General features: G+C 43.0%; 1 protein-coding gene across 3 annotated transcripts; it reads left to right on the forward strand.

Moving 5' to 3' along the window:
* Positions 1-4010: 4010 nt before the first annotated feature.
* slitrk3a (SLIT and NTRK-like family, member 3a) lies at positions 4011-10508 on the forward strand. 3 transcript variants are annotated; one of them, XM_027009339.3, is made up of 3 exons: positions 4011-4186; positions 4522-4623; positions 5828-8610. In XM_027009339.3, the coding sequence occupies exon 3, from the start codon at positions 5877-5879 to the stop codon at positions 8493-8495; it is 2619 nt and encodes an 872-aa protein (XP_026865140.1). In that variant the 5' UTR covers positions 4011-4186; positions 4522-4623; positions 5828-5876; the 3' UTR covers positions 8496-8610. The 3 variants fall into 3 exon arrangements, with proteins under 3 accessions (XP_026865140.1, XP_026865139.1, XP_081572555.1); XM_027009338.3 differs by lacking the exon at positions 4011-4186 and adding an exon at positions 8808-10508 and having other exon boundaries at positions 4534-4623; positions 5828-8504; XM_081716429.1 differs by lacking the exon at positions 4011-4186 and having other exon boundaries at positions 4534-4623.
* Positions 10509-11407: the final 899 nt, after the last annotated feature.

An 11407-nucleotide genomic window follows, 5' to 3' on the forward strand; every position in this document is an offset into this window, starting at 1 on the left:
TAACTGACCTTCATCTTAGAATCTCAGGAAAGAGAAGTCACTGCTTACCTAAATAAAGTGGACACTGAAAGGGCAGTGACATTTTTTAAACTGTATTTTTATTCACTTTCTTTCTTTCTTTCTTTCTTCTTCCTCTTCTTCTTCTCTGACTGAACCAGCATAGACATGAACAAACCATCCAGTGTGATTCAAGACTAAGATCAGAAAAAAGTGAGTTCAGCTGAAGAATATGAATCCAGATTCATGTCATAATTTGAAAATGGCATGAAATAAATAACTTAGCAAATGCAAAAGCAAAAACAACAGTATCTTATAACAAGACAAGAGTTTTGGTGAAATACTAGCACATAGATTAAATGGTCCTTGATGTTTGAGAAACAACTTAGTAAAAAATTCACCCAATTAAATAATCATACTGATATCTAACCCTGGAATCCAACCTGAAGTTAAACAGCCATAACTTCTCATTTCTCATTCCTTTGAGTTTGCTTTTTACCTTTCTTTTAAAAGAGCTCTCTGAAAGTACCATCTCTGTAAGCGGTTGCTCACAAACTACCTTAAGTATTGGACAAATTAACAATGCACTGTACTTAGAGTGAACAAGTGTAGTAAGTAAAAGCTTTTGTTTATGCAGCATGCAGCCTTCCGGCATCACTCATGTTTGACACAAGCAGCCATCAGATGTCTTGTCTCCTTCAATCTGTCCATTGGGACATTCTGCATCCAATTCCCAGCATTTCACATTGTTACAGTAAACAATTACTCATAATCAGGAGTAATGGATTATGTAACAACTCTGTTGTGGATTCTTCTCAGATTAATCCCTCGGGCAGTTTCTTGGGACCCTGCCGAAGGGTGACTGGATATTTGACCTGGACTCGGGTGGGTTATAAGGGCCTTCTAACCAAATGGCAAAAAAAGAAAAGAAACAGAGGGGGAGAATTAAAAGAGAGCTGAGCTCTGCCTCATATTTTTGGATTGTTTTTGATGTTTTAGGTCAGCCTTTGAGAAATCTCTGCCAGAAATCTGGGACAGTGCAAACCAACCAGAATTTTCCTCTCTGAGACTTTTGACATCCCTATTTTAATTTTTATTTTTTCCATGAGCTATTTTACAATTAGGTCTCGGCTGGTGGAGGGGGGGGGGGGGGGGGGGGGGACCCTGTTTGACAGCAGGAAACCTGGGGAAAAGAGAGTGAGAGGGGGGCTATCACTGGGCTCTGAGCCATGTGGAGGTACAGCATCGTGGCTAGCTTCATACACACACACACACACACACACACACACACACACCACAAAAAAAAAACAACACATACAAACACATACACAAACACACACACCATTTTTATTTTGGGGAGATTCCAGTTGCAAACTCTCACTTGCAAGAGTGAATGAAGAGCCTGGTGGAACCTGTGGTGTGATATGATGAGCAAGCTCTCACAGGGCTGAGAAGGCAGGACACACGATCATTCATTTCTCAGACTTTTCTGGGCATATTAAGGGGCAAATGTGACATCTGTGCATGTGACAAGGCCAAGCAACAGACATGTGTGGAGAGAAAATTCAGTTAATAAATAAACAATGCACCCAATTAATAAAAATATACATGCATACATAAAGGCATGCGTACAGAATATTTAAATACATGGTACTAAAGATGGTGCACTGATATATTAGAGACAAAGAGGACATAGGGCGAAGAACTTGGCCCGAGGACAGGGTGAGTGGAGATTGACTGACATGTTCATGCTGCCTTTTCTGTGCTATGTAAGAGAGCCCAAGGTGGCTGACAGACCATGGTAGAATCTCTGACACATCCCAGGAGGACCCTGAGTGTGGCATTCTCCCCCACAAGCATCTCAGCCTCCACTGTGCCAGGTGACCTAACAGACCTGAATTGGGGGAGGGAGAGAGGCACCAATCCCCCAGCACCAACTCTTGAGCACCTCATTCCTGTCAGTTGACTTAGGCTGAGAAGTCCCAAGCTGTGACTTCAACTTGCAACTCCATCATCATGTAACAACATCAGAGTGGATGAAGGTAGTTGCCAGTTGCCATGACAGTCTTTCTTCTGCCATAGAAGCTATGTCCAACCAAAACGAAACATGCAGCAAGAAACATAGACAGAAAAATGAGCAGAAAGACAAGAGGTAATGTCAGGAAAAAGAGAGAAAAAACTGTAATATGGTGACAGGAGTAATGCAGTTGGTGATGCAGGCATGAGAGCATAGCCATGTGAATGCATGAGTGTCCCGCAGGCCTGAATGACAGAATGACAGGAGCAGGAATGAAAGAGCACTCACTCATAGGGGACAAAGTGGCAACCTAACCCATAGCTGTTCCCCATGCAGCTACCCCCACCCTTTCTCCCTCTCTTTCTCTCTCTTTCACTGTCTCCCTCTCTCCCTTCCTCTCTACCTCTTTCTCTCACTCCCTCTCTGTCTAGCTGTATCACACTATGTGTATCTCTTGATGGAATGCCTGGTGGTGGACAGTCAGACAAAGGTCTCCCAGGTCATGCCAGTCCCGAGAGACCCTGAGCCTCTTCAGATTTTTTGTTGGTTCCAACCTCTTGTGCACCTGATCCAGGTAAGGCAGGGCTGCATAGCTCTCTTTTACCAGTTGGAACAGAGGTTTGGGGATCCCTGGAGACTGGATTGAGAATTGTAAACACCCCTGGAGTGACGAGCAGTTGCTCTCCGGTGTCCTTTCTCATCTGCCTTATAAGGGTTAAGATATAATGGCTACTTTTAACATAGCTATAGTCAAACATTCGTTAGAAGGTAAGTCATGTAAGTCACGGTGAGTAAAAAGATTTTTTAAATTGTTTTGTGCTGTTTTTTGGTTTTATTTTTATTTTATTGTATTTTATTTATTTTTTTGATGACATTGCATAAGAGATACAAAGGTAGATGCTGTACTGATTATTATAAGTAACAGTGTGGGGAAGAATTCCAATATTTTTATATTTTAACAGTTAGATTATTATTGTTGTTAATACTACTACTACTACTACTACTACTACTACTAATAATAATAATAATAATAATAATAATAATATCTAACAACTTAAAAAATTAAAATAAATAAAATTTAAAAAATGAATGTTATGTTGTTATAATTCATATAATTCTAACGTACATATTTTGTTCTTATGAAGAATTTATAAGTTAATCTATCACGCAGAGAAAGGCGCCACACTTCGTCGTATTGCAGCCCACGCGCGGAACTCGGTTGCCCGCTGCAGGAAGGGCGCGGGAATACATGCTGAGCACCACAGAGGAGGACCGAGCGCAGTGTGGAGACAGAGAGCCTTTCATTACTTCGTTCTGCTGCAAAGAGATCGAACCAAAATCCAGAGAGAGAGAGAGAGAGAGAGAGAGAGAGAGAGAGAGAGAGAGAGAGAGAGAGAGAGAGAGAGAGAGAGAGAGAGAGGAATAGAATAGAATAGAATAGAATAGAATAGAATAGAATAGAATAGAATAGAATAGAATAGAAATGGCCGGGACATTGAATTACTTGAGTTAACCTTCCCGGATGCGATGCGCTGATCTTCCAAACTGAAATATAACCTCGCAGAGAGAGAGAGAGAGCGAGCGAGAGAGAGAGAGAGAGAGAGAGAGAGAGAGGCTGACGCGCGCCCCCGGTGCGGCACTCAGCGCGCTCTACAACCTCTGCCTCCTCCTCAATCCTAACCGCCAACACCACCAACGCCAATGTCCCTCCAATCTCTGTTCCTCCCTCCCGCGCCAGTTTCGCTCGCTTTTCTTCAAGCTCATTTCAGTGACGTCTAAAAACGACCCGATCCAGTGCGTTTCTTCGGTATGATCCTACATTCAAGTGATGCTGGTGCACTAGGAGGATTGACGCCCGCTCGGATCGGACCAGAGCTGCATCTGCCGGCTTCACTGCTGGAGCTATTAACTGCATCATAAACAAACCTACAGAAAAGGGACATTGCATTCCAATCACGTCTTCATTTCCCCTCGTTTGCCTCGGTCTCATTGGTAAGCGAGCAGAGAGAGAGAGCGAGAGAGAGAGAGGGAGAGAGAGAGAGAGAGAGAGAGAGAGAGAGAGAGAGAGAGAGAGAGAGAGAGAGGCACAAGAAACGCTGGTGAAGAAGAAAAGATTCAACAATCTTTCAACTCTTTTTTTTCGGATGCTCCTAAACTCCATAACGACAAGAGGTGAGTGTTGCGCAAATTCGCTCGTGGCCCTAATACTCGAACGTGGGAGGATAAATGAGCTCAAATGCATCGCACTCTCTGTATTTGATCTGAAAATGCTGTATACTCATTGACTTTCGTCTGATATAACATCTAAAGGACCGTTTTTATGCGATATGTTAATCTGAGCAAGAAAGTATGGTACTTTTCAGTGACGCTTTGGCAAGCAACTGTCAACATTTTGAGAATATTTAATTTGTTCTGCTGGACGTTGTTACGTAGCGATAATGCATGCGTGGTATTGTATGGAGATATTTTTCTATGTGAACAGAAGAGATTTTTTGGTTTCATTGCAGTGAATGTCTCCTTCCAGTCAACAATCGGAGGCACTCCGGGACCGCCCGTCTCCCTATCCATTCCGGCAAAGGAGATGTAAAGTTGGACACCATTAAAACCGAGTAGGTACCTTCTGCCACGGTAATATAGGTGTCATATCTGAACCGACTGTCTGAGTCCGGTGTGTTCGGATGTCCGCCAACACACAGAGAAATACCGAAACATAGCGTACGAGATGGCTGAAGAGACATCGGCACAAAGTGCGCTATTCATGCTGCGATCACTTTTTGCCCTCCCCATTCCGCAAGGATGTAAAGCAAACGTCGCTCTCCTGCCTTTGCTGGTTAAAAGGAGTCTTTCATCAAGTCCGAGATCGTGTTCTTTTGCAAAAGTCATCACGATCAGACATTCCGCGTTAAGCGGAGTGTTTGGGACCGTACCGCGCTCAGACCCACTCGGCTATATAGTTTCCCTGTTGACGTACTGGCAGCATGCTACTGCGATTTTAGCTAATTCAGTCTGTTCAAAGAACACGCAGCCTTAGTTAGCGTTGTAATTGGACTTCATCGATCTTTGGAGATGCGCCAGGCACGATTTACAGAAATAAATGAATGTTTTTAAATGTTTGTAGCGAACAGACCTTTCAGTTATTTATAGTATTATTAAAATATTGGTCTCCTCGCGATAAAATTGGAAGAGCACGAAACCGGCGGGCGAGACGACAAAAGCGTTAAGTTGTCGAATGTCCTCTGTCCCGCTCGCTGCATGTGAGTGCTTGCGTGTGTGCGCGCACGTTTGTGTGTTTCGGAGAGAGAGAGAGAGAGAGAGAGAGAGAGAGAGAGAGAGAGAGAGAGAGAGAGAGAGAGAGGCGACAGCCGTTGTATGATATAATGAATGTAAAGACAGTTAACGGGAAAAAATATATACGAAAAATGCCTCGTCACTAAGATACCTAATGATACGTGCGACCTAACAGATTATCGTGATTTAGGCCTTCGTGTGGGTGTGTTTCTCGTCCCTAGAAAACCAGAACATCACGTCACTATCGATCTGGTGATATTCTTCTTGATTCTTATACTGAAATGTGATGCGCGTTTTTATATGCTTCGGTTGTGTGTTGGCTGTCATTTAAACATGATCTTCATCCTCACATAGGCTACTGGCATGATAATGAGGGGAGAGAAGTTGTCGTTTGAAACTGTCATTTCAAATTGCGCATAAGCCCCAATATGTTACCGCGAATACTTTATAACAATAGCGCACATTCCAACGGAGTCAACGGCTTACTACTTTGAGCTCTGATTCTACTCTCTCTGTCTGTTTCAGTGCTGTGAAGTGGCTCTTGGCCGTAACTTCATCAGGTCTCGGCGGAAGGATGCTGTGGGTAACCCTGCTAAGCACAATAGCTTTAGGGTGGACTACACCGATCCCCTTGCTGGATGAGTCAGAGGAAATAGATGAGCCTTGCTTCGACCCTTGCTACTGTGAAGTCAAGGAGGGCATTTTCCATGTCCACTGCAACAGCAAAGGATTTACAAATGTCAGTCAAATCTCCCAAACGTGGACGAGGCCCTTCAAACTCAACCTGCAGAGGAACTCCATGCGCAAACTGTATTTCAACAGCTTTTTGCACCTCAACAATGCTGTGTCACTAAATCTGGGGAACAATGCACTGCAGGACATTCATGCAGGTGCATTCAATGGTTTGAGCATTTTGAAAAAGCTTTTTCTGCATGAGAATAAGCTGGAAGTGTTTAGAAATGATACATTTCTCGGACTCGAGAGTCTCGAGTATCTACAGGCGGATTACAACGTTATAAAGAGAATAGAGAGTGGTGCTTTTCGGAACCTGCACAAACTCAGAGTACTTATCTTGAATGACAATTTGATACCTGTGCTACCCAATTTATTATTCAGGTCTGTGTCGCTAACACACCTTGATTTGCGGGGTAATCGGCTAAAGACCTTGCCTTATAAGGGCACGCTGGAATACGTTGGTCGCAGCTTGATGGAGATTCAGCTCGAGGAGAATCCGTGGAACTGTGTGTGTGAGATTGTGCAACTCAAAACGTGGCTCGAGCGCATTCCATACACTGCTCTGGTGGGTGACATCACGTGTGAGTATCCATTTCATTTTCATGGCAAGGACTTGCGCGAGATCAAAAGGAGTGAGCTTTGTCCCATGCTATCTGAAGCTGAGATAGAGGCAAAACTTGGCATACCAAGATTACCTTTCAGTAATGAGAATACGTGGCCTACCAAGCCCTCCTCCATGTTATCATATTCCCACAACACCGCTTCCTCAGTAGAGTATAGAGAGCGGCACATTAAGCCAACCAAACGACCCAGACCCACAAAAACTTCACCCACCCCACGTAGCATTTACCCTGGTCCAAACCAACCCCCTATTCCTGCCTATCAAACCAGACCACCTATTCCAATAATCTGCCCTTCGGGATGTATCTGCAATTTACACATCAATGACTTGGGGCTCACTGTCAACTGTAAAGAGAAGGGATTTCACAACATCTCTGAGCTTTTGCCACGGCCACTAAATGCCAAGAAACTGTACCTCAGTGGGAACTTGATTCAGAAAATATACAGGTCAGATTTTTGGAACTTTTCCAGTCTGGATTTACTCCATTTGGGTAACAACCGGATATCTTACGTTCAAGAAGGCGCCTTTATCAACCTGCCCAATTTGAAAAGCTTATACTTGAACGGTAATGACATTGAAAGGCTGAGTCCCGGCCTTTTCCGCGGCCTGCAGATGCTCAGTTACCTGTATTTAGAGTACAATGTGATCCGAGAGATCCAGCCAGCTGCTTTCAGCTTAATGCCCAACCTGCAGCTGGTTTTCCTGAATGACAACCTGCTGCGTACGCTGCCTGTGGATGCTTTTGCAGGCACGTCTCTGGCCAGACTGAATCTGCGCAACAACTACTTCCTGTACCTGCCTGTAAGCGGAGTGCTGGAGCACCTGCACTCCATTGTGCAGATTGACCTGCACCAGAACCCGTGGGACTGCTCCTGCGACATCATCCCACTCAAACAGTGGATTGAGAAGCTCAGCTCCGTCATCGTTGTGGGGGAGGTCATCTGCAAAACGCCAGAGTTCGCGTTGGGCAAGGACCTGCGAGCCCTGGAGGCCGAGGTCATCTGCCCTGAGCTGAGATTCACCGCCCCCTCCCCTGGCATGACCAACGACATAACGTCGACCAGCGGCTCGGGACTGGGGCGTGCCCCGGCTGGGGGTAACGTCCCCCTTTCAGTGCTGATCCTCAGCCTCCTGATCTTGTTCATCTCCGCTGTGTTCGTGGCTGCTGGCCTGTTCGCTTTTGTCCTGAGGCGGCGCAAGAAACTACCCTTTAGGAAGCGGCAGGAGGTGGACCTGACGGGCATTCAGATGCAGTGCCGGATATTCGAGGAGCGGCAGACTGCCTCGCCTGAGAAAGCGCCTGGACACGTCTATGACTACATCCCTCATCCTGTTACTCAGATGTGCAACAACCCCATTTACAAACCACGCGAAGGGGAGATCGAGGGAGAGCAATTTGCAGAGACCAAGGAAAATAGCAGTAATTATCGAACTCTGCTGGAGAAAGAAAAGGAGTGGACGATGGCTGTGTCTAATTCTCAGCTCAACACAATTGTCACCGTCAATCAGTCTGGTGACATAGCAGGCTTTCATGAGAATGGTGTGCTTTGCCCCACGGTGATTGACAGCCAGAGACCAACCCCGACAGTAGGTTTTGTAGACTGCTTGTACGGAACGGTTCCAAAATTAAAGGACATGCACGTTGCACATGCACACCCCCCAGGAATGCAATACCCTGATTTACAGCAAGATGCCAGATTGAAAGAAACACTACTGTTCACTGGGGGCAAAGGATTTTCTGAACAAACAGGAACGAGTGAATACCTCGAGTTAAGGGCCAAACTCCAAACCAAGCCGGATTACCTCGAAGTCTTGGAAAAATCGTATAGATTCTGATTACAGAGAGTAAGCTCACTTCCATAGTGACCCCCTCACCACTACCACCACTACCACCACAAAAGTATCAAAAATAAATACATTTTAAAAATTAATAAAATTTTAAGCATGATGAGTTTTATTTATATATATATATATATATATATATATATATATATATATATATATATATATATATATATATATATATATATAACAAAAATGTTTTCCCCAAAGTCGCTTTGGAGGAAAGGCCATACTCAGTTATTCAATGAAGTGCCTTTTTTCAGAGTAGCCAGCAATGTTATCAACCCTTATTTTTATATGGAACAGATTTGTTTGTGTCGTGGGAGCCATCGGGAGAGCATCAGACTAAATATTAGACGAAGCCTTCACGGCGCTCACGCGCGACTGCGGGAGGAGCAGGATTTTGCCACGTCTTGTCTCTTGCGCGCTCGGATACTTGCCCCAGGCCAGGCACAGTTTGTAGTATATTGCAGTTTGCTGCATGCATTCAACTGCAGGGTTGGGTATTGCTGAAAAGGATAATTCACCTTCAATAGAGATACTGCAACGCATTACTGTTCGGTGGTCTATTTATTTTATATATTACCTAAAGACTTCAGAGGTCCTATCTCAAGGACTTACCCAAGGATCAACGTTTGTGAATACATTATGACGCTCAAAGTTTTATGGAATTCAACGCACTTTCTTAAGACAGAACGCTTCTGGATATTATCACTAACGGCTTTGTAGAAGCACTTTTAATGTTTTCTCTCTCACAAAGATTTAAAAAGAAAAAAATGTGCATATATTTATTCTGTAATTTCAGTGAAAATTTAATTGTAAAGGTAATGTTAAATCTATGTATAGTGATTATGCGTCTGGTATAGCCTTCTTAATAAAAAGGAAAAACCGTATTAAATCAAATAAAAAGGGTACCAATGAATATCATTTGTGAGAAATACAGTTGACGTAGTGCTATGACGCTGTGATACGGTGCAGTGTCTTTTCTTTTTCCTTTTTTATCTGCAAGGCAAATTAGAAAATGCCTATAAACCTGCCGATGTCTGCCGCTGTACGTCAAATAACCTCTTACTGCTGCTATGAAATTCGAAAAGAGGACCAAGATGGTGCAGGTCTGATTTAAGAGAGAAACTACTGCCTTCATCTACGTTCCAGTAAGCTGTGCGAGCAAGATGAAACAGATATGAACCGTGCTATATAATTCGTTCCGATTTAAGCATTCACTTGGAGACTAAACACCAGTGAATTACAAGCTGTCAAACATACGAGATTTAGAATTGATGTCAATTGTCACTACTGAAATTGTCCACAAGAGGGCAACAGCGAGACACCCGCGCAAAGTATTTACAGAAAGGGGGAACCTGTGCACAATAGGTTGCCAAAAATAGATAGTCGGTCATTTGAGCGAAATGAATGTTGTACGAGAAGGAATATTTCTATATCGGTTTTTTTTTTCATGTTTCACTTTATTTCTTTTGAAACAGTTTGGATTCCACAAAATATATTTCTCTTGTGCAATGGAGAAAGAAACAATGGTGAATCAAATACGGGCATGAAAAGGTCAAACATTCAGTTGAAAACAGGGCTTCATACTTTATTGCTTTATTCATACCGTCAACCCTGGGTCAACAAAAATAACAAATGCCTGTTGCTGTAGATCAGAATAACCACATCCCATTGTCCACGGAATGAAAGCTTCATCTGCAAACATTTGCTATTTGCTCTTTTATTTAATCACTTTGAACATGCAGAAAACAGTCACATGCACATCTTGAGTTTTTTCCTGCTAACGAATGTGCAGTTTTACATGGATACTAAATAATGTGGTTTTCACTTGACATCAGTAACTATTTTTTTCTCCTTTTTGTTAAAATTTTATTTAACTCTTTTTACATTTACATACCCTGAAAAAGTGTTTTGCCAATGATTTAATAAATCATGTTTGTACCCATGGACAAGAGAGTTCATTTTGTGCGGCTTCATTGTACACTGATGAATTTGTGTTAGTGCACTGGGATAACGGATGTTTGTCTGTCATGTGAGAATATTCTTTCTTGAACATTCTTTATCCCACTAGTGCAGAAGATGTGAATGTAGCTATCGTATGTCTAATGGAACAGTGAGACCATTTGCTCAAATGGATATGAAAGGAAGTTTCCTGTTGTTTGTTTTTACATGAACACACTAAGGTTGTGAATCTTAAATATTTATATTTGGGATGTAGGAAGCATTCTAAACTAGGATTTCTGTAAAAATGGCTGTTTTTTAATTTTACACACAAGGGACAGCACAAATATCTGGAATTCCACATTTTTAAGTGTGTATCTGCATGTGTGAGTGTGTGTGTGTGTGTGTGTGTGTGTGTGTGTGTGTGTGTGTGTGTGTGTGTGTGTGTGTGTGTGTGTGAGAGAGAGAGAGAGAGAGAGAGAGAGAGAGAGAGAGAGAGAGAGAGAGAGAGAGATTCATATAAGTCATTACAACCAGTCATTGTGCTTGTTGTTTTTATTTTTTATAATCTATGAGACTATTGGTAGCTGTCAAGGCACCACCATGGACAATGTTTGATGACACATATATAATAACAGATGTTGCATAATTATGATATTGTTTTCATCTGTATGACACATTTAAATGTGCAGTGAAATGGCTATGGGACAAGCCATGCGTAAAGCTTTAGAGGGCAGGTTATTGCCCCTCTCCTACATCATCAGTGGGCTACATTCTGCATTTTTCCGCATCCCTGTCACCTTCTCAGGTTTTTTTTCTCAATTTCCACCTGCCATTGAAATCTCCCCACTGGTTTGGATTCCAATTAGTCTGGAAGCCAGAGTGCAAGCATGTGCTCCTGCTAACACACATGAAGCTGGCCATCGCATGTTTTCAGTAAACCAGCCTTCCACCCCACA

Source organism: Electrophorus electricus, chromosome 6 (assembly GCF_041902795.1).
Source record: "Electrophorus electricus isolate QZ-2024a chromosome 6, ASM4190279v1, whole genome shotgun sequence".
Lineage (NCBI taxonomy): Eukaryota > Metazoa > Chordata > Actinopteri > Gymnotiformes > Gymnotidae > Electrophorus > Electrophorus electricus.

Bases quoted from the DNA above. Each gene is read 5' to 3' on its own strand.
- slitrk3a (XM_027009339.3), top strand. From the start codon at position 5,877: ATGCTGTGGGTAACCCTGCTAAGCACAATAGCTTTAGGGTGGACTACA.